This window comes from Lichenostomus cassidix, chromosome 14 (assembly GCF_008360975.1).
Source record: "Lichenostomus cassidix isolate B80296 chromosome 14, HeHo_3.0, whole genome shotgun sequence".
Lineage (NCBI taxonomy): Eukaryota > Metazoa > Chordata > Aves > Passeriformes > Meliphagidae > Lichenostomus > Lichenostomus cassidix.
Window position 1 is genome coordinate 5,396,440 of NC_139495.1, and position 22,761 is coordinate 5,419,200.

Genomic DNA, 22,761 nt, shown 5'->3' on the forward strand with positions numbered 1-22,761 from the left:
GCACCATCCAGCTCCTGCCTGCTTAATCAAGATGTCTGGTGGCAGCCTGAGTCGATGATTTTCATTCCCTGTGATAGAGTCATTGACTTCTGGATTCACTTTTCTGTATCTTGATGGCAAGTGATATGTAGATGTGTGCTGGAGACGTGCCAGTGTTTTTCTAACCCCCACATGACATCCGCAGGATGTCAGATTGTGCAGAAATTGCTTTTAAACTGCTATTAACTTCTTGCTGGGTTAGCTGCTTTTTATGGTTCTAATACAACAATTTCACTGCTTTGCAAGCAGCACATGAATATCTTACTCTTAATTTAGTGAGGTCATGCAGATTACTGTTCCTTATCTGTATCTCTTGTCTTTTTCCACTTATAAATATTACAGCTATCCAGAGTGAGTGAGCCAGACTTTGTATGAAGAGTGCTCACCAAATAAAAGGTCTTCTGCTCTTCCATTCAAATCCAATTTTGCAATGCAGATGGTCAAAGAGATGCCTGCACTGGCAGGGAACAGAGGAAGGTGCCTGTGCAGGAACAGTTGGGTCTGGAAACTGAATAACCAGGTTAGCAGCCAGATGAGGCTGAATTAAGAAGCTGTGGCTCTCTGCAGATGAGCTCAGACACTGCATGGTGCTGATTTACAAATGACACCATTTCCAGAGCCACAGAGGGCACTGAGGCTTCTTGAGCTGCTGCTGAAGATAAACTTGTCAGTTCAAGGTAATGCTGATAAATAGTATCATTTACTACACAATTCTAAAAACAGCAACCAAAAGTAAGAACAACAACAACAAAAAAACCCTTTTATGTGGCTCAGAGCCAATCTTAGCTATTTTTACCAAGAATTTCTGGGAAGAAAACAAACCTTAGCAATATATTTTGGGTATCTGTAACACTATCCTGGAAATGCTCCAGATGGACAGAATTGCTTTGTAAACTAATTTCAGTCTAATAGTTTCTAGCAAGTCCTCTCCATAGTAGTGGATTGACTTGTGAAAATCCTAGGTACTTACAAATATTTTTGGATGTATTTTGCCATTTCCAGCTTCTTGGATAAGCAGCTCTGATTTCTAGAGACAAAATAGGTGTTTGTTTGGAAGATTCTGATATGTCAGGTTGTAAGACTTTTAAGCTTAGTTGTACATGGAAGTTCTGAGATGTTGCAGATACTTTTGTAGTATTTTCTACTCATTCAGAAATAAGAAGTTTCAGAAACACCAATGATTGCATGATTTTCCAGCCAAATTAGTAAATGCTTATGATGCAACTCATTCAACTGAGCTCTGGAAAAGCAGCTGGACTAACACAACTTTCCCTGAACCAAACCTCTTACGGTTTAGCTATTAATATTATCCTGGATAAACTACTTTCTATAGGGAATGGTTTTGGAGTAGCTTGCTTGCCCCTTTGATTAGCACTAATATATGGCTTGAGTGGAGAAAGCAAGGGAAATTCAGGTCCTTGGTGAATTTTTCCCAGTCAGAGTCACTAGCTGTTCCATCTTTCAGAATCTCCTCATTGTCCTATTTAGTTTAGTTAAGAAAGAGATTTCTTTTGTAATTTCCATAACCATAAATGGTCACTAAATTTAACAAAAAAAAAAAATAGAATAGGGAACTCTAATCCTGCTTTATGGCTCTAAATCAAATTATTTGTCTTTCTAAATCTTTGAATTAATTTCGTGGAAGGTCACAAGTACACCTCTCAAAGCATATTTCAGTAAGAGCTGCAGAGTGATTTACTTTGGAACCTTCTGTCTCTTTGCACTTCTACCATTTTTTTCAGTGTGAAACAAAGCTGTCAAAATATTTACTTGGGCATTTTGTTCAAACATTCTCATATGGAAATACTGTATTTAATAACATCATTAACATGAATTCACAAATCCTTTCATCTGACATCTATCATTTACAGGATCAGCTGAAAAATACCTTATGGACTGACCAGCCCTGTCTTTAAAGGGATTTTGATATGTTTTTTTGAAAATATACTGTCTCTATCTTCTCCCCACTGTAGCAATGATAATTTGCTTTTCCATAATACCTTTCCTGATAGCATATCATACACAACTGTATTTTGATAAAATAAATGAAAAATATTTTGACACTTATTTACTCTCATTATGACAGCTCTTGAGAAAGTGTTGTATTGCCCCATTTGTTCAGGTGATAAACTAAACAGTGATGAAGTTGGTGACTCACCAAAGTCCCTTTACAGTCCAAAGGTGTCCTTTCAGGCAAGTGACATGAGGGAAACTAGACATGATTTTCTTCTCATCTGAGCACAGGCTCTGTTTTCTTTGGCACTTTATAAAATCTGCTCCCAGCAGACCTGCAGGATTTTTCTCAATTTCGTGTTTAGGAAGTGAAGTTTGCATGGATTTGATTCTGTAGTGGCATCTCAGGCATGCAGGTTCCTGGATTAATATTCCAAACCCTCCCATAGCTATCTTGGGAGAGGTTTCTGCCTTCCATGGTTGGGGTGTCCTTGCACTTATGGTCCTTCCTAGTGTAGCTGGAGGTGACCAGAGCAGCTTTAAAACTCCTTTAAAACTAGGAACAAAAATCCCCAAATTTGCCATGTATGTATGGTGGTCCTTAGATGACTCATATGCTTGAGGAGGCTTCCAGTACATTCTTGGTGAAATTTTTCTTTTTCCCAAAATTTAGTTCCTTTAATTTATTGATAACTTGATCAATAGGATGGTTAAAACATCTCATGATTTTTCACATATATGTTGTCACAACTATGAGTTGGGTTATCAGTAATTAACTGCTGGACTGTAAAGTGCTTCCTCAGATGGGGAAAACTACATTACATGTATTAAATCCATAAATACTCAGATAAAAATAGTTAAGGTTCCTTTGTCTGATTCTCTTTCTCGTAAAATAACATCTTTATTTCCAAACCTGGTTAAGGAAATTTAATATCTCCTTTTTTAATAACTCATTTCCAGTAAAATAAAATTTAGTATAAATGAATTTTCTCAACAGTTTATTAAATGTAGCCATTAGATATTTATCGCTGAGATCCGGCTTTCATCTTTCCATAGTATTCTACAAAAGAGATTGCATCTAATTGAATAATTTAGCAGCTTTAATATATTATTTCATCTGATATTACTTTCAGAAACCTGGTGAGATGTATTAGGGAGATTCAGAAGTCTTTAATAACAGGCCAGTCTGCTTCAGGACTGAATCCTGACAGCAAGGAAACGTCTTCAGTCCTCACTGAAGAGCTGAAAACCTCACAAAGCACTTTGATCTTTTCCATTTGTCTTGGGAGAGACTTGGGCACTGCTCAGGTCAAATAAAATTAATTTAAAGAACCCATTTCACATAGAACTATTACAACAAGCTACCTCTTGCTATTTTTTAACTGAAAGCAGATGGCAGGGGTTGTTTGCTTTATTTTGGGGAAATTTCATTTGCAGTGAGGTTGCACTGAAGGAGTGTGAGGCACAGCTTTTTCTCTCAGCTTCTGAAGTCTGCTCTCCTCTGGCTCTGCAAAGTCCTTGCCTCACTCCTGGCTCCAAGCCCAGCCATCCCATCCTTACCCTCCTTCTCCCTTTGAGAAAAGGCATTTTGTGCTCACCCATCTTCTGCCATTCAGACTCGGTTCTTGACATGGCAGAAATGCCAAAGGCAGATTTTATGTTTTCTCAGTGTCATAAAATTCAGATCTGGGAGAATTAACACCACTACTCACTTCCTCAGACACATTCAAACTATTCATCCAGTGCCCAAATACTCCTAGTAGTGGCGAGGAGTTTCGTAGCTCTAGGGAATAATTTAGACTAGTCAGCCAAAGCCAAAATTAAAATTTAAAATGCAGCTGGCAATGATTATTAATCAATTAGCTCCAGGGAGTTGTCAAGGCTTCCTAAGCAGAGTTAGAATAACAAGAAATATTTTTGAAATAATAAAACTAGATCCTTAATAAAACTTGTCTCCTCCTTCGCACGTTTATTAATATGATGATGCCTAAAAAGGTATCAGTAATTACTTTTATATGAATGAAATTGAGCTGGAGTGAGAGACATCTGCAGGAAGCACTAATTGGCAGATCCATTTCTTTAAGCATAGATAACTTAAAATCTTAGTAGCACAACACATGTCACAGGGTATTGGAAGAGGGGAATCTTACAGTGTCCTAAACACCTTGGTGTAACAGCAGATTTTATTATGCAGTGAGACATAGCTGAATATCTCAGCTAAATAAAAAAAAAATGTGAGTGGGCTGTGAACTGCTGAACACTTATAGGTTGATCGTGATATTGATATTGTCCCTTTTTAGAACTCCTCTGCAAAAAGAAGAATAAATCATTCTGTGAGGTTACAGCTCGGGAGATTCAGATGCCATGGGGTTTGCAACACTCTGTCTCCATCTGCCTCCTCCATACTTCCTAATGAATGCAGCCGTGGGATGTCCAAACTGGGATGTAAAAAATGACAAGGATGGTTGACATCTCTTTTTGGTTTGGGGTTTTTTTTTTTTTTAAGGCTTCTATATATATTCTTCTTGTTGGTCCAGAATAACCCCGAATGTGGTACTTCTCAGATGCACTGGAAGAATCACTTGTGTGATGGATTATTTGAAGAGGGCTACATTGAGCTCCCTGTAGCAAAAATGAACTTTGCCTAACTAGCCAGCAATAAAAATACATGGATTTCATTTAAAATAAAAAAAAGCCTGCAAATGTAGTTGCTGTAATTACTGTCCTCCAGAACAGAGGGTTCTGGAAGGAAGCTGGGTTTCACCTCTCAGCTTCACTGAGACCATTGTTCCACAGATAAATTTTCTCATAAGTTCGTTTATCTTCCAACCTTTTTTTTTTTTAGCATCACTACATTCACTATATGGAAAACCATGACATTTTCTTTTTTTTTTTTTTGTGGTGGTGTGCTTTTTTGTTTTGTTTTGTTGTTCGCTTGATCCTTTAAAAGTTTCAAATTTGAAAAAAGCAATGAAAATGAGCTACTCTGCTTGATCCTCTGCCTTTGCCAGGAGTGTTCTGTGCCACAGTTGGACATTTTTTGGTGTAACAGTAAGGGAGAAGAGAATTGACCATATTTGTTTTTTTTCTGGGTCTGGTAGCATATCCCTCATCTGATCCTCAGAAAGCATTTATACAAATGGACTTTTGCCAACTTTTGGAAAGGATTTTCCGTGCAGCTGGCTCCTGCCATGATTTTCATACAGTGTGGGGCCCTCTATCTCCTCGTACCCCCCAGGATGTTCTTCATGGGAGGGAGGCATAACAGTTGTTTTCATTTTCCCTTTCCCTTTTTTCTGGTCCAGGCATCAGTGTGACCAGAATTAAGTGCAAGGAAAGATGGACATCTGGAGAGGAGATGGGATAGCACTTGGTGGAATATTCCTTGCAGGAGCAGAACAGATTGGCTGTGAGGGGCTCAAATTCTATTTTTTTATTCTTCTTCTGTGATAATTCAGCTCCTGCTTTGTGTTCTTTTTATGAATGTATGTAAAATAAAAAGCACATTTAACTTAGAAGTACAGTAATAGTAGCTAGGGGCTTTCAAGCCTGACCTTTTTGTTATTACTGAAAACAACAAGTTCTCAGCATGTTATTACTGCTATATATATATTTTTTTTTTAATCAAAATGCAGTTTTGCTGCAGGTGGGCTAATGCACATACCAGCAACTTAATAACTGTATCAGGAAAATAATTTTAAAAGAAATTGCCAAGTTTTTTTTCCCTGTTGGCATTTGCAGGCAGGTTGCATCTCTGAGCTGCTGAATGGCAGTGAAACACCCCAATGTGTGTTGTACCAGCTGTAGGAGACAGGAGCTCTTCTCACAACCTGCTGCATGGTTTTGAGGCATTGTTACAATTTTCTGGGTCAACTTTTCTTCCCACTAATCATCTGTCTCATCTGTTTATACTTGAAGCTCTTCAAGGGAACGTCTCATGTTGCGTTTGAACAGAGCCCTGGTGGGGGAGGAAGAGGATTTCTAGCTTGGCTGAAGCAGCAGGATGCAAACAGAATATAAAACCTTACAAATAATGGCAAGTGATAAAAGTACATGTAATAAAAGATAAGCTGCGATAAACATTTCATGTAGATTCAATCAAAGCTTGGCTTTATGGCACAAAGGCTCCTTCCTTTCACTTTATAAATACTTTCTAAGAAAATCCTGTGACCTGTTTGCTGTGCAGATACAATCAGAGACAATCTGTCCTAATACTGGACATCAGGATGAAAATGGGACTAAAAAGCAGATTTATTTTTTCCTGCGTGTGTGATTCCTAAATTTAAAATGAAAAAAAAAAGCTTCCTCCTCTTGCCTTTTCACAAGTCTATAGTCATTATACTGTGTCTAAGCCAGATGGAAGAATATATAAAAAAATGTTTTTAAACCACAGATTGAAAAATGGTGCCAGGATTTTCAACCAAAAATGTGGCACTGATTCTAAAATCTGTTGACAATTTTAGAAAGTTTTCTTTTGGCAAATGAGCCCCATTAGTGTCTTTTCTCTCTTCCAGGAAAATAAGGAAAACCTTTATCTGAGTCATAATTTAGTTAGATTCCAAACTGGATTTGAGAGTATCAGCATAAATATATTAACTTTCTCCAGGAACTGGAGTTGGGAAATAAACAGACTCATCCATAATGTGAGAAAAACACAGTTAAAAATAAAGGCTACAGTTGTCTCTTGCACCTAATCTTGGGTTTTGCCACAGATCTGTGCTTCCAAGATTTTAACTGCAGTCTAGTCTCTGAAAATCTATTTAGAATTTAAATTGTGGCTATTTTTTCCAAATGGGGACAGTCAGCATCACATGCACTTGAATTGAGATTTCTTCTTACATTGGATTGAGTGATGAAGTTCACCACAAGGCAACTTTCTGGGCATCCAGTTGTGTGGAAAACAAGACATTCAGAAACCATCTTTGTAAAAGTAAATCCATTTTAAATGCCCCTGAGAGAAACAGAAGAAACTCTGAATACCCCTCATAAAAACAAACACTTTTACATTTACCTTCAAATAATTTTATGTGTTATAACAGGAGAAAAAATTATTATTCCTGCTTCACTGTGTGCACTATAGGACATAATTTAAACTTCCATCCACATCCATATATTTTTATACATCCATATAAAACCTCCATCCATAAAATGGCTCTTCTCCCACAAGAAGGAGCTTATGCCAAATTTTTACTCCCTTCATGCTGCTCCCAGTGGTTGCAGGGAGTCTCTTTGAGGTGCAGCATTCCCTGCTCACCTGTTGGCCATATGTGCTTTGGGCTCCCCTCTGGACTGACCTGATAACAGCATTGAGTGTCCAAATTTGGGCCCTATAAGGGCAGGGAGTTGCCTTAAACCCCAGTGCATGGGGCTTTAAAGGGGTTGCTATTGTATGTATTGCACTGTGAAAGATCCCTGGAGTGCCAAGGGTTTCAGCGAGGCTTTAAATATCTTTGAGGGAATTTTTTGGGGTATGGTTGTTCTTTATTGAGGAAACACCTGTTATCCACATTTTATGGGTAGGGCAGTGAGCTCAGAAATGGTGCTGTTTGCAGAGAGTTTGGGGAATAATGTGCTTAACTTGATTCCTGCAAGGCTTAAATCAGGTGCTGTAACTCCTGTTCAGCCTTCCTTGGGGGTTTGTAGAAGAGCACAGGTGATCCTTAAGGACAGGTTGTGGGGTGGTGAGTAACTGGTGCATCAAACCAGAAAAGCACCCAGATGAATGAGGTGGGAGGGAAGAATGTGACAATTTTTGTGTAGTGTTGTAGAATGCTGCTTTTCATGTTTTCTGTAGCCCTGACTGGGGTGCTATGGGCCAGACTTGTGTCTCTGTCCCTCCTTTGAGGGAAGCTTGGGAATGTCAGACATGGGATAAATCACAGGAGAGCAGCAGGAGGCAGTGCTCTGAGCTGGAACTCAGGGCTGGAGAAACCTTTCAAGTTAATTCCCCGATGCTCAGCCTGGGCTGTAAGCTGGAGAAATCCAAATTTGGTGTCAGTCTGCTTTTCCTTGGCTATTTACCCAGGCTGAAAGGTGTATCCAGGGTGGGCTGGACTGCCAGGGGCACCCAGCTGGAGCAGGGGATGTAGGTGATGCTCCATGTCCTTGCATTTGACATGCAGCAGTGCTCTCTGTGCTCTGGAAGGTGTCAGCAGTCACACCTGTGTCTGTCCTTCTGGTTCCTCGAGCCTTGTCTCCCACCCAATAATTTTTCCAAGTTGAATGAGTGGAATGGTTGGTTCTCAGCACAGAGCTTTTCTGCACTCGGCGATTATTTGCCAGTTGTGACAGCTCTGCAGGGTTTTGTCCTGGCCAGTGGGCTCAGCAGATGCATTGTGTTGACTTCCTGAATCCAATTTGTAACAATAATGTTTTTCTCATACTGTGCTTCTGGAACCAATTTGCCTGCTTTCCCTTCCCCATCTCCTTGTCCCAGGACACCCCAGCGAGAGCTCTGCCCTGCACACCACCAGTTGCCTTCTGTTTGCCTCCTTACACTGCCTGAATTCCCATGGTTTGGGAATAGATTTATGGGAGATGAGTGTAGACACTAAAAGTCATTTATGAGATAGACTAGTGAGAATCTCAGGCAGCTTTTTTTACATTAAACTCTCCTGCTAAAAAACAAAAGCCCAAATGTAAAATTTCCTAAGCTGCTTGATTGATTTGATTTGTTTCTTCCATCTATTCAATTTCAAAGCCTTTTAGGAAGATCATTTGCACAAACATTTAAGTTCTCTTTAACTAAAGTCAACCAGTGTGTTTTGTCAAGGAGCTGGAGCTCATAAGAAAGACTCAAACATTAGCTGTGTAAAGAAAACAACTAGTGTTTGTACAATATATTGAAAATTAGCCCAAGGCACACTGGAAAAATACATGTTTCACAGGCGTGTATTTTTCATCCAATTCCATAGTTTGTATTAGATCCTGACACAGACAATTCTAGAGGCTACCAAGTGAATTCAAACTGTGAAAGAGGTTGCAATTGTCTATAAAAAGAGGGGATTTTACTGTACTGTAGATGGTCTTGCTCTGTATATTTGATCACTCAAAGGAAAAGCCTTTTCTCCTGCTGTAGTATGTCAAGGAAGCTTATCTGCATGTAAACAGCAAAATGAGACCTCTCTTGTGAACTGCTCTGGTTTAAAAGTTGAGCATTTCTAAAAATGTACCAATGATGTCATCCTGACAAAAGGAGATACTCCTCTCACTCTGTCATGGAGTGATACTTTCCATAGGTTTTAAAGCTGTCACAGGAGTAGGAAAAAGCTGTCATAATCATAGGAATCAGTGGAAAAGTTTTGTTTTAATAACTGTTGGGGGAGCAACCGTCATGTTATCTGCATTAAAGATTGTGCACCCATTAGTGTTTTGCCCACAGTTTGATAGGAATTTGGGTCAAGAGGAGGACCATTTTCCTGATGGGGAAAAAAATAGGAGTTGTTGATACAATCATGGATAAAGTACTAGTTAAAAACTTAGGAGTATTTTCTGAAAATAAAAGTACACCCATAGCTATTAATGAAAATAGTATTTTTTTCTTGTTGTAATAATTGAGTGTTTGATCCTAATAGGACAGATCACAGAAGAAAAGAAATGGCTTGTGAGGCTCTGGTGCCCTAATGGGGATAAATGTGCTTTCTGCAGTTGATTATGTTAAAGTATTTGTTGTTTATATGAATTATTGTGGTGTATATAGAGCAGAACCTTTCAGGAAGACAAACTAAAGCTTTTGTTTGTTTCTACAAGAGAATTCACTGGAGTGAAAGTCCATATGGAATGTTGAATACAGGAGTACAACCACTCAACGTGCACAAGAGAGCATATGGTTTTGGTAATAGGTTAATAAGAGCAATTAACCTCATAGTGCACTCATTTGTTGGTCTCAGTTGTTTATAAACTAGGTAATAAAGATATTTTAACATCCTATAGTTTTATAGGAGATTAGTGAAATCAGGCTGTATTTTTCAAGTTTTAATGCCAACAACACTCAGGTGATCCTGTGACAGAAACATAAAATTAGCAGAGAGTGGAAGATTCAGAGTACTCTGTGGTGTCTCTGACCAATGAATATCATCACAACTGTTGAAATACACAGAACAGTTCAGAGAAATACAAACATATGCTAAAGGTTTCCATTAGCAGAGGCACTGTTTTCCCAGGATGCTGTCACAGATCTGTCACTCAGCTTGTTCTTGTCACCTTGCGAAGACTATCATGCCAACTGTTTCCAGGCTTAATTTATGTAGAAAAGGATTTTACACTCACCTTCTTCTTCTTCTTGAGGATGAACCTCATAAAAGAACAGGCTAAAAAATCAGCAAGTACTGTCATTGTCTCTATTTCGTGGGTTTTAAAGGACTTCTAGCAGAAGGTCAGTTTCTCAGTCAGGAGCTGCTGCATTTGTCTGGCAAACAAAGTGGGTACAGATGAGCAGGTTGTTGTTGGTCCTACAAGAGAATCCCTATTTCTCTTCATTCTCCTTGGCTCATCACCCTTCAGGTGGTGCCATTTGTTGTCCACTTGGGCACCTTGCTGGACAAAGACAGGTGACACCAAGGATGGAGTGATTTTTCTTTACCGCTACTGTCATTTCTAGGCTGGTGGTGATGGGAGAAAGGATGGTTTCACCATAATAGTAGTTTTTTATTTAATTCTGTAACATTTGCAGTCAGCTTTTTGGTCTCCTGCTTTTGTGCAATATTTGTTTTGCAAACTTCTGCCTGTTTATTGACAATGTTTAAGTTGAGCATGTAAAGGATGATATATTGTGGTTATTTGTGTTTTGTCTGTCTTTCCTGGTTTACTGTTAATTGTCTGATTTTTACCTTATATTTTGGTTATAAGGTGTTTTATTGTGTTTAGCTGATGATAACCCTAATGAGCTGTGGTTCTTTATCCTGAATTTGAACATCAAGGCAATAATTTTTTTTCTTTAGGTTTTCTTCAGAGGCTTCCATGAAACCTTTCTATACAGATTTGTGGTCTCATTTTTTTTTTCTCTTTCATTGAATTGACTGAACAATGTATTTGCTGGTGCAGCATTCACCAAAGATGAGGACTCTTTTGCTTTATTAGACTTGACAGTGTTTAAACAATACTAATTCTCATACCCAGCTGGTTTTTCAGCTGATTTCTGTGCTCTCTATTGCTGTGTGAAACAAACTGGAACATTAGTGGCATCTTGCATGCTACCCTCTGGAGACCTATTTTTCTTTAGAGAAAAATCAAGTAAATGTGAAAGTTTCTGTGTTTTCTCCTTATATATTTTTTCTTTCTTTTGAAATGATACTTCAGTGTACTGTCAGATTTTTGTATGTGTTACAATACTAATTTTCAAGCCCATAATTTTAAAAAGTACTCTTCATTTTATAGCAAGATTTACTGGTTTGCTCATTTTTTTAATAGAATAAATGCCTCTTTCTTCATGCAAACCAGAATATGCCAGCTTTAAAAACATGTTGAAGATGTATGTAAATGTGCTATTTTAACCCAGCTAAAATTTTGCATGTTGAAAATGTGTTTGCTAAACAGCCAAAGAACATTTGCAGATGTTAATCATTTGTTCACCCTCTCACTTTTAACAGCATTGAAGTATTCATCATGAGACATAAAAACCTCCATTTTTCTATCCTATAAATATAAATATTTAAGTCACACATTTAGACAAGGCCAAGCCTTAAAACATTTGCTCCTGAAGGATGAATTTTTTCTGTTCTAGAAAGCCATGTGTGATGGGCTGCAGCCATTGCTGAGCCATTGTAGTACAAATCTCTCCTTCCACTCCTTCAGAGGCTGCCTAATTTCATATAAATTCAGTTAATTGTGAAATCTCAACTTTCTGAGACCCAAACTTGATTCCTGTCCCCTCCAGCTCCCCAAATACTGAGTCAGCCCTGCAGCAGGGGTAAGGATTTGGGGGCAATGACCTCTCATAAAGGATTGGCCAAAGCTGGAGGGTGGGACTTGATATTTAACTTAAGGGAATCAGTGCTTTTTGAGGAATATTTGTAACCTTCTTGGCTGTAATATCTTCCTGTAATTTTTTTGCACAGAAGCCACGTGGCCTTGTACAAAATGTGTGCCAATATCTGCATCCCACAGTGCCATGGAACTCCATCTCATGCATATAAAGTCACTTGGAGGCACTGTAGGGAATATTTTCTAAATAAAGAATGTTTTGATATCACAGTATTTCGTTTAAGCAATTTTTTTTTCTCTTAATTTTCTGCAGCTGGTCTAAAAACCCAGAAGAATGGAAATTTCAAAAGACAAGACAAACGTGGCTCCTCCTGCACATGTATGATAAAGAGAAGGTTTGTATTCATGCTGCTTTTTCTCAGAACAAATATGATACAGTGTTATACATTAGTTGTAGCTATTCTTTATTAACCAAAATTGCCTAGTACTAGCCATGGACTTGTCTAATAATTTTTTAATAATTTATAAATTACTTTGCTTTTAACCAAGATGCTGAAGCGTTTTAATAGCTTGTCACAGATCTTTTTATTTTGTGGGTGATCACTGTCCTGTGTATGCTAGATTTTTATACTTGATGTAAATCAAGCATAAATAGAGTAGATTCATGTTTTATTTAAATCTGGAGAGAAGTTGAGTCATATCCTTAATTTGAATTTCCCAATGTGGAACCCAATGGTGCAAACCACAGGTCTCACATTGTAGCAGATATCTCTGGCTCCACAGAAGATGCACAGCCATACTGCCAAGATGCTAAAATAGCTCTCTCATTTAAATCTAAGTGAAACCTGATGTTGATTGTGAAAAGCATAAAGTACAACCAGAAGCCAGGCTTGCATCCATACTGCAATCCCTTCATTTCATAACTTAAAAAACAACATAAATTGAATTTCCAATGAGTGTCTGCCCATCGGGGTATCAAATGAGGGTTTCAGGTCATTCATTTTGTTGTGCAATATAACAAACATCTGCCCATTTGCACAGTGCCTCACTTACTGGTTCATTTCGTTGACATTCAGTTAGGTTTTGCTGATATTTTTGTGTGCTCTTGGGCATTTACTCATAGCAATCTTCCTGACCCAAATTAGTCAGCAGCTCTTAAGCCAATCACCTGACATTGGGTGTTACCTTTTTTAGACAGCCAGATAATTAACAGCAGAGTTTCACCAAGGCAGAAATGGTCACAGAGTGTAAATACTTGAAAAATATGAGTTGCAGAATGCAAAGTTGATTTTGGTTTCTGGGTTGTTTGCTCTGTCTTCTGTTTTTTAAGTTTCTCCTTTAAAAGTCTTTATCAGCCTTTCAAAATCAATGTATGCTCTTCAAAGCTACAAAGCTAGAAATTGCTTGGCAGGCAGAGTGATGTTTTTACTTTTTTTTACCTGTTTACTTTGGGGTTTGTGTTGAAATATACTGGGACACAATGAACTGTAAGGAGCATTTGTTTTATGTATCAAAACACAGTTTAACTCTTTATTTCTCAACACTGAAATGAAACTTGCTTTTTTTTTTTCGGATGAAAGTTCTGTGATTTATTTAAATTCACTTATTTTAATGATCAGAGGAGCACTGAATATGAGCTTCAGAGGAGGATTAACATCTGCAACCAGATTCAGTGAAGTTAGTAGAACTGCTCAAGTGCTTATAATTAAGAATATGATGATGTCTCTTCGTCAAGACCATAGGGAGGGCACACCCAGCTTCTTTTGAGTATTTTTTTATACCCAAACTCAACTTCCTGTCCATTACAGGATGAAATCTGTTGGTAATCCAAGCATGACTAAAGTACAAAAGGAGACAAAAGTTTCTTTCCTCCCTAAGCCAAATCATTGATCTCATGGTGTCACTTGGATGCCTACTGAGGAGCCATGCAAAGCCTGAATTGAATTTCCTGTACTAGTAGGCCTCTTGCTGTAAGAAATAAGTTGAGGTTTTAAAATTGTTTGCTAGATAAATGGGTTTTTAAGCTCCTTTAAAACCCATCTGGTGGTTGGCTGACAGCTCCAAGCCAGGTCTGTGTACCCACAGTGTGTATACTTCTCCAGCACGCAGAAGAAAATAAACATTAGGTCATTTGTTGGTCTTTATCATTTGGCACAGCATTTTTTGGAGGTTCCTAGATAATTCTTAACTGCAGGGCCTGGAGGGGTGGCTGAAGCTTCCTCAGAAGGTGACCCAAAATGCAGCCTGGCAGCAACGAGCTGAGCTTCTCTGTGCTGATATCTGTGTTTTATTGCGAAATATGTGCAGGTCTCCAGGTCTGAAAATATACGAGTTGCAGAGGATAATTTAAAAGTGATAACTGTTCTTTTCCTGCTGCTCTTTTGTAGTGTTTCCCTCTTTTTCCAGAAGACAGGAATTCTTGCACTTTGGGTTATTTATTTCCGTATTAATCAGCTCCAGTGCGTATTAGGAAGTTAGAACAGAGGCAAGATTAGTGTGTGAGACAGAAAAAGAAACAAGAAAAAGGTCAAAACAGTTTAACAAAAGAATAATAATAAAATCCCCTAAGCCTCACTTCGACTTGCAGAGCCGTGGTGGGAGATCTTGATCTCCAATTTCAAACCAGCCTTGAACTGACCTTGGAACAAGGATTGTGTTCCTCCTTGGAAAACCTTGCCAAGACTCCTGAAATTGCTATTTTTGTACTACTGTACTTGAAGAATTAAAATTTGGATTTCATTAGCTTTCTTTGCTGGTACTTTGTGTGTTCCAGCCCTTGCCATGGCTCTACTATTTGTGTAATTCAGGAGGAAATACTATCTTACCTTGCCCATGGGGTGCTGTGCTGTGAGCTCCTCCTGAAATAAACCTCAGTGTTATGTTAAAGGGAAAAATCAGATTTTTTGACCACTTGAACACCCTTAGGGCCAAATGCTGGATGTTTTGAGGCTTCAGGCAGCCACATGTTAAGTCTGCACACTTAGTATTTCTAAATTTAGAGCAGGTTTTCAATTGCCCCTTGAAGCATTTTGCTTGAAGGATATAATAATAACTGTAGTTCCACAGGTATGTCTATGCCATGAGGTCTGAGAACAAGAGTTGTAAGTTACAGAGATAATTTGGCCGAGGTTTGAAACATGGAAATGCTGCTGAGCTTTAAAAGCTCAGTACTGAGTGTCTGCATTAAAGGAGCACTGTCAGACTGAAATTGTTTGTGTCTAAATGGGTTCATCTGTTATAAGTACCAGCTTACTGTGAGTGAAAACTTTCAAAAATGTAGATATTTTTCACTGTGTTTGATTTGTACAGTGTAGCAACGCTTCATATATCATCCATTTCAGTGTTGGTCACTGTAAAATTAATTTTATTCTGTAACTGTATTGTTTCTTTAATGCAAGAGTGTTTGTGTGAAGAATGAGAAGTTTTTCCATTGTGCACAAGTTACGGGGCTGAACGCAGACTGTAGTTTTGATTTATTGCTTCGTAATATGCCTGATGGATGAAGGCAGCGTTGGAATATTCTTTCTTCCTCTTCTTTTGGAGTGATAGAAGTTGCAGTGATCAAAGTTGTGCTGCCAAATGTCCACGGAGAACTAAGTTGTAAATTAAGTGTCTGTTGAAGCTCTGTGTTCTCTGAAATGTTGATACTCTGCAGAATTGAAACCGCCCTCCAATAATTAGTCTCCAATCCTTTAAATACTTACGTATGTGTTTAACTTGACTCATGTCAAGTTCTATGTGCAAAGTTAAACATGGAGAAACATATTTGCAGGATGAGATCATTTTAACATCTCCTGATTCACAGCAAAAAAATATTCTGCTATTGGCTGGAACCTGTTGCACAGATACACAGTGTGAAGTTAAGATCAGTGTAGGTCTGTTCACCTATAGCTTTTGAAATACTGAATAAATCATTCCAAAGTCCTTGGTAAGCTGTTGTCAAGATTACTGTAACAATCATTTAAATTGTATGTTGTACCAGATAAGCCAAAACTTAATCTCTGGCTAGTTAATTAGAAAGGGAGTGAAACATGGATAATGCCATTGTGTATGACTAAAGTGTTTTTAATGTTAGACATGTTGGTAGAGCCTATCAGTTTTAGTCAGCATGATTTAAAAATTATTTCCATATGTCTGAATTTCAGTTTGTTTTTCAAATTAAATTCTGTTCCTTCGTATGAGCATTCTGTCAAAGTGGGTAATGGTGGGTGGTATCTCATCTTAACAAACAATTTTTGGGTAAGGGCGAGGGGGATTCCAGCAAAATTCTTTCTTCAGACATATTCATGCAGTCCTCACCGAATTTAGTAAGATTTGCATCTGTGTTTCCAAAAGGAGGGTTTGGCTAATGTGTTTTGTTTTTTCCTTCCACCAACACTCAGAGCCTTGGGCTCCCTGTCAGGCAGTGTTTGCATTTGCTGATCAGCCTTTGCACATCTGCTGAGCATTTCCCCTCAGATGCTCTGCCCATCCGAGCACATGACAGTCTCTCACCATCCCTCCTGGCAGGGTGAACCTTGGCAGGAAACATTCCCACTTGAAATTGGACCTTAGCAAAGACCAAAGCCATGCCATTCTCCTAATTGCCTTTCTGGTGATGCTGCCACATCACCAGATGATCCTGAATATGTATTGAGAGGGGAGAAAATAAAGCTGTTTTTCCTTCCTTTTGTTTTTTTTCTGTTAAGGTTCCAGACAAGTATTTCACCATTTTACTGGATTATCTGCAAGGGCTTCAGGGTGGTGCACGAGACAAAACTGTGCAGAAAGCTGAAGCTTTTATGAAGGAATTTGATGGTTCTGATGGAGAAGACCCAACCCTGCTGGAGAAGTGTGAGCGCATCAGACAAGTTCTACAGCTGCTGTCCTGAGAGTATTTTTGTGTCATAATGGTTGTCTGGTGGAGAGAAGGAGAGGTTCTCACATACAGAGGTTGTAAAGGATTTGTGAAGATAATATTAAATTTTATACTCATAGTTTTTTCCAGTTAAAAATATTTATCGTGTTTGGAGGTGATGAAATAAAAATAACATATATAGCCCATAGTCTTGCTATTAATCTTATTGCATGCCTTTAGAAAAATAAACCTCTCTCCCTCTCATTAGTTTTTCTCCATCTCCCCCCTAATTACTGTTAAATATGAGGAACTTTGCAGCTCTTAATAAGAAGAGCAAAAGAACCAACAAAAAGCCTGGAGGGTCTTTTCCAATGGCAGCTTTTAAAATGAGTGTACAGTACAGTGCGTGCTCAGCCAGCTGGAATCTCTCACTTGCAGCTTCAGAAGGATGTCATTTGGATTTGGGAAAGATCATTTTCAGTCTGTTGAGCACGGGTTGTATGACACAGTTGCTTATTAGTACTTCACACGGTGATCTGGAGATACCATCAGCTCTGTTGGTTTTCCTTTTATATTTTAAAGTTTTCAAATGCATTAGGGCAATTGTTTAGATACTCAGATAATGCACAGATGGGAGCAGATCAAATCCTTGGCTATATGTGGTGAAATCATCAGATTATACCTAAACTTACCCTACAATCAGAAGTGCTGTGCTGAATCCAGCCTGCCAGTATTGCATTTTCCTCTTTCTCCTGCAATTGGCATCCAAAAGAGTTAATTCATGTTCATTCCTTTTGGCATGGGACATTTGTCTCTTATGAATGTGCTGAAAATGAGGCTTTCAAGTAAAAACCAAGGACATTAATTACTCAAAAGTTGGATGATTGGCTTATTTAATAACACTGGTATTCAGACAGAGTTCTTGACCTGATTCTTTAATGTTTCTGCAAACATTGTTCATACTTTATTAATAACAACTATATGAAATGTGTGGTGGTTTAGAAGAGTGGCTGTCTTTGGGAATTACAGCTTTAATTTGGGTGAGTGAAGGAGGGGAGGATCTATGGATATGCAGGCCTGATTTTTCAATAAGAAGCATTTGAGTGGATTTGACAGCCTTCATAGCCATGGCTTAGTACAAATCTTTGAAAGTATGAAATATATTACTAATAACAAATAACTTATGCTTCCTCACTTGCTGAGGGGGATGTTTTCAGCCAAAAAAAGACTAGAAACCAGCTTGCCCTTCTCTGAAAGAATAGCTGGGATGGAGTTTGGCACAAGAATGGGCAGAATTGAGCAGCAATGTCCAGGTTCTTCATTCAGCTGCTGAGGGTGCCTTGGGGCACAGTTGGGTGAGGGCTGCAGAGCAGGCAGAGCCAAAGCCTTTCTGGGCTGTGTAGCACTGCTCTTCCAGTGAGAAACCTGGTGAAAAGGATCTGTAATAAAAAGAAGTGGTCCTGACATTTAGTGAACTCGTAAAGATCATTGGGTCATATATTTTACATGTGAGAATATGCAGCTGGGGAAACCTGCTGTCACTCCAAGCAGAAGCTGATACTTTCTTCTTTCCATTAGGGGAAAATAGGGATTTCTCAGGGATGAACTTTTCAAAGTGGTTTTTTTTTGGTGAGTTTTTCATTGCATGTTAGGTGTCAGAGAAGAATTTTTGTTCTCCTTCAAGATATTTGAAGGTTGCCACTTTTGATTTCTCTGTCACACAAAAATCTGATTCCTCACTGTGCACTTAACATACCCTGTAGCTTAAAAGCACAAGCACATTACAACTGCACTTTGGAAAAGAATTGTACAAAAGATGATAAAGGTAAGATCTGGGCAAAAATATGGGAACCTTTTATGATTTTTATATATTTGGCAAGATTTGTTTTCTTGGACCTTCGTTCTGACCACGTGTAAATGCTGACAACTCTGTAAGAAGAGAAGCTTAGTAGATCAAGCATGCCATATTTCATTTTATATCAATTAATATTAAAAGCACACAAGGCCTGCCAATCTGGAGGCCACGTGAACAGCAGTATTTGGAAAAGAACAATTTGAGCCTTTCACCAGCACACTAATAGACTCCTGGCAGTGAGGTGCTGCTCTGCTCTCCTCTTCCTCAGCTGCAGTTCCAGCTTTCCCTTCAGCCCCACTGATTTCTGGGTGAAGGACATGGCCTTGGGGCTCTGCTTCTTGCAGTGGTGGAAAATTCAGAAGCTGCAATTGAAGGTAATTGTTGCTGTGGTTGTGTTTGGCAGCGAAAGCAAAGCATGGTGCTTTCTGCCACGTCTCTTGGTGTAGGTCCTGCCCAATGGTCAGAGGGGTCTTGAAATTGGGTAAAAGATTGGTGACACTGCTGCTTGGTGAGGTTGTGTCTTGTGTTTCAAAGCTCACTATAAAATATTCTAAAAGCTGTCTGATGCTTGATGTTGTGGTGTAAATAGGAAAGGACACTTCAATCACACTTCATTTTTTTACTTCGCGCCTTTTCTTCAAGGATCATCAGCTGGTTGGCAAACAAGTCATCTTCACAACAGCCAGGAAAGACAAGAACACACATTTTTGGGAGATCTGTGTTGCTAGGCCTGTTGTAAAGACAAGATAGTGAGGACCCAGACAGCTCACACTCACACAGTGTGCAAATGCTCCAGTGCCTCTGGCAGGCAAATCTTGCCTTCTCCATGTGCTCTCCACCCACCAGCCTCTGCTTCCTGCTCAGCTTGGCATTTTCATCCCCAGATTTGCACTGTGTGATGAGTAAGCCTAGAAAAATCTCCTCCATAGTGCATTTAAAAGAATTTATTTTAAATTATAAAGTGTGTGATCAGTTGCTGAATTCCTGCAGCTGGTTGGAGCTGCGTGGGAAGATGTAATTGGCGCTTTATTCACTTTTTGTCATTAGGTCACATACAATTTTCAAATCTCAATGTTTCTTAGGCAATCACAGGGGTAAAGATAGGACAAAATCATGTCTTTGCCTCTGTTTGAATCAGTCTGCTGTGTTAATAAAAATTGCATCCCAGGCTGGAAGTAGCAGTGTGTACAGAATGACAAATTACATCTTCATCTGCCTACGCTAATCGCCTTCTAGTCGAGTTAATCTGCATTGTGCAGCTCTGGCTAGCAGAATGCATGTCCTGAGAGAATGCTGAAGTCAGGACTTCCAGGCAAAATAAAGGAACATTAATTACTTAGAATTGCTTAAAGCTGGAACTGTGCCTCTGATGGAAGTACTAATTACTCAAAATTTGACAGTGTAAGAAGTTCCCTTTAATTTGGCTGATCCTTGCTATGGGTTGTGTATCTATTTGGTTCTCTGCTGTCTGCCCACAATTTTAATTTGTTATCACTATTGTAAAATTAGTGGGTAAATGAATTTTCTGTTTGTTTTTGGAAAAGGCATCTTGTAGCTGTTGAATGTGTAGTTTATTTCCTTATTTCCTCTCACTGGAGAATTACTCTGCTGTGTTTCTCTTGATTTTAAAGCAAGGTGACTATTGACTCATCTCCCATTATTTCAAATAGCTTATAAATGCATATCATTGGTTTGTGCTTGGGGGTGTTGGTTTTGTGTTGTGGGGTTTTTTAAAACTTTGCCACTGAGTTAGGCAAAGTGACAAACAAAATCTACTCCCATGTCTGAAAATCAGTGTCAGAAAAAACAATCGTAAAAGAGATTTAAATTGCAAAGTCAAGCACTCAGAAAATTAGAAAACATAAGAATGGAAATTGTCTGTGTAATTTAAATTTTACTCCTTCACGCATATGTGGTATGATGCAACTTCTTAATTATGTCATCAGGGCTGTGTTTTCCTTTGTGTGTAACTGGGAAGTCATTTATTCAGTATTTTCCCTGAAGTTCTGCTGCTCTTCTCATTTTCAAAGTGTAGGTCTACAAAGCAGAGAAGAAACTTTGCATTGGGGCTTTGATCTGATCAGAAATAATAGTAACTTTCCTTTTCCTTTGGTGTAGGAACTAGTCATAGATGTTTCATCACAAATGTTCCCTTTAAAACTTATTTAATGTTCTGATTCATTTACAGTCAAAATACCGAATTGATGTTACTTAATTTAAATCCAGTTTTGTTGACATAAAACTTTCCAGTGGCTTATTCTGGTTTAGCCTTTGGTTTCCTTTTATGTCTTCCTTTCTGTACAGCTGAATGAGCTTGTTATTTCTGTCCCAGCAAATAGGAATATTAGTTGTTTACAGTGATTCCAGTCATACAAGGACACAATTAAATGTCCTTGCCTGTGTGGGACTGAGCTCATTTTCGCAGTGATTTATAATTATGTTCTATTTTAAATTCTTCATAAGAACCTACATAGTCAACAACTTAATGTGGTTTAAAATAATTATTTTTTTTAAATATGGGTTTTTTTCCCCCTGCAAGGAGCAGGGAATAGCAAACTAAATAAAACTAATTAGTAAATTGTGGGGGAAGGGCAAAGCAAAACAGTGGTTTATCTTTCTTTGTCAAAACAAAGCTGAATAAGAAGTCTGTGCTGCTAAGAAACTTTAAGTGGTGTTACAGGCATAGAGGGAGGGCCCTCTGGGTACAAACACAAGAACACTCACACAGTTGCTCTTATTGATTTTTTTTTTCCCTTACATGCAGAAAATTTTTTGCATTCCCCAACAAAACCCACGAAAACACCTACGTCAGAAAGTTAAATAGGTTTCAAAATCAAATACTTAAAGGTCAAGAAATGCCACATGTATATAAATGGCCAGAAGAATTAAAATTCTACCTCTGTGTGCCTCCAGCCTGGAGACTGAATGAAGGGGGTTTGTGTTAGAGGCAAACAAGCAAAATCCCCTAAATTATGTGAGCACATAGTTAAAATTACTAGATTCATAGAAAAGTGGAGTTACATTCCCTATTAGCTTTAGTTATTCAGATTTTTTAATGAATATTTGCTGCTAATTGAAACATCACATCTGTGACAACTAACATCTATTCTCCTCAAGGTCCCATGTGTGTTTTATCAAACTGTAAGCCATGGGACACAGGATCTGTCACTCTTACTGCTTACAAATAGCCAGAGCAGCCACGGCACTGTGAAAACCATCATTTGCTGCTGAGCTCCTTTGGACCCAAAGGATGCTGGCACCGTGTTTCCCTGTATTGCTCTGGAGGTACAACAGGCTTTGGCAGCATCCTTTGTATCAGCCAGGCTTGCTTAAGCTCCATGAAATTGCCCAAATCTGGCGCAGTGATGCTGCTGATGGAATTTGCCAGGCGAGCAGTGCTGTGAGCCCATGGAGAGCTGGGAGGCTGTGATGTCCCAGCTGCTCAGGATGCTCAGCCCATGGCTTAGTGCTCTTCATGGCCTTTGCTGCCTGTTCTCTTGGGCTCCTGAGAGTTGCCACCATTTTATTTATCTCCTTTCCGTGGGCTTAATGGGACTAAAGAGTTTTAAAGCTATTTTGACGTATTGAAAGCTTCAGCCACAGCTGATGATGTTTCTCTGGTAGCATAGATACGTGTAAACAGACTTTGTGGATTTCACATGGACAGGACCCTTTATTAGAAGCAGAAGCTCTTGCAGGATCCTGGAAAGGACTGATCAGCATCCTGATTTACCTTGTTAAACAGGACTGGTATTTCCGTGAGCTGTCACAGAGAAATGCTCATGGATAGGCACAAGGACAGGCAGCCTTGTATGGGCATCAAGTGTGCCACAGGGCAGGGATGACAGCGAGGAATGTAACCTCCTGAAGCTCCCTGGTTAAGGCAGAATGCCACCTGGCACAAATCCTGGCTGCCATAAGGTTAAAAATAACAAATAGCATCCCTATTACATAAGGAAATCTTTTGTCCTTGTTTAATGGGGCACTGTGATATGCCAGAGAGAATAAATGTGGAGCTTCTCTGAAGTCTTACTAATGTGCTTAGGGCCAAGCCAGCTGAAAATACCAGGGCTGATAGCTAGCAGGGCCCTGTGTATGAACTGCTGGCATTAAACAGGCAAAATCTGGGTGAAATTCCAGTGTCTAAGTGTGTTCA

The 22,761-nt window shown here is 38.9% G+C and overlaps 1 protein-coding gene across 1 annotated transcript in view; it reads left to right on the forward strand.

Moving 5' to 3' along the window:
- The window catches only part of CHLSN (cholesin), a 119,036-nt gene extending 102,085 nt beyond the window's left edge, over nt 1–16,951 (forward strand). The window contains exons 5-6 of the mRNA XM_085074605.1: nt 12,227–12,308; nt 16,602–16,951. Coding sequence (XP_084930731.1) covers nt 12,227–12,308; nt 16,602–16,784 — 265 coding nt within the window. The 3' untranslated portion in view covers nt 16,785–16,951. The remainder of the gene's footprint in view (nt 1–12,226; nt 12,309–16,601) is intronic.
- The last annotated feature ends 5,810 nt before the right edge of the window (nt 16,952–22,761 follow it).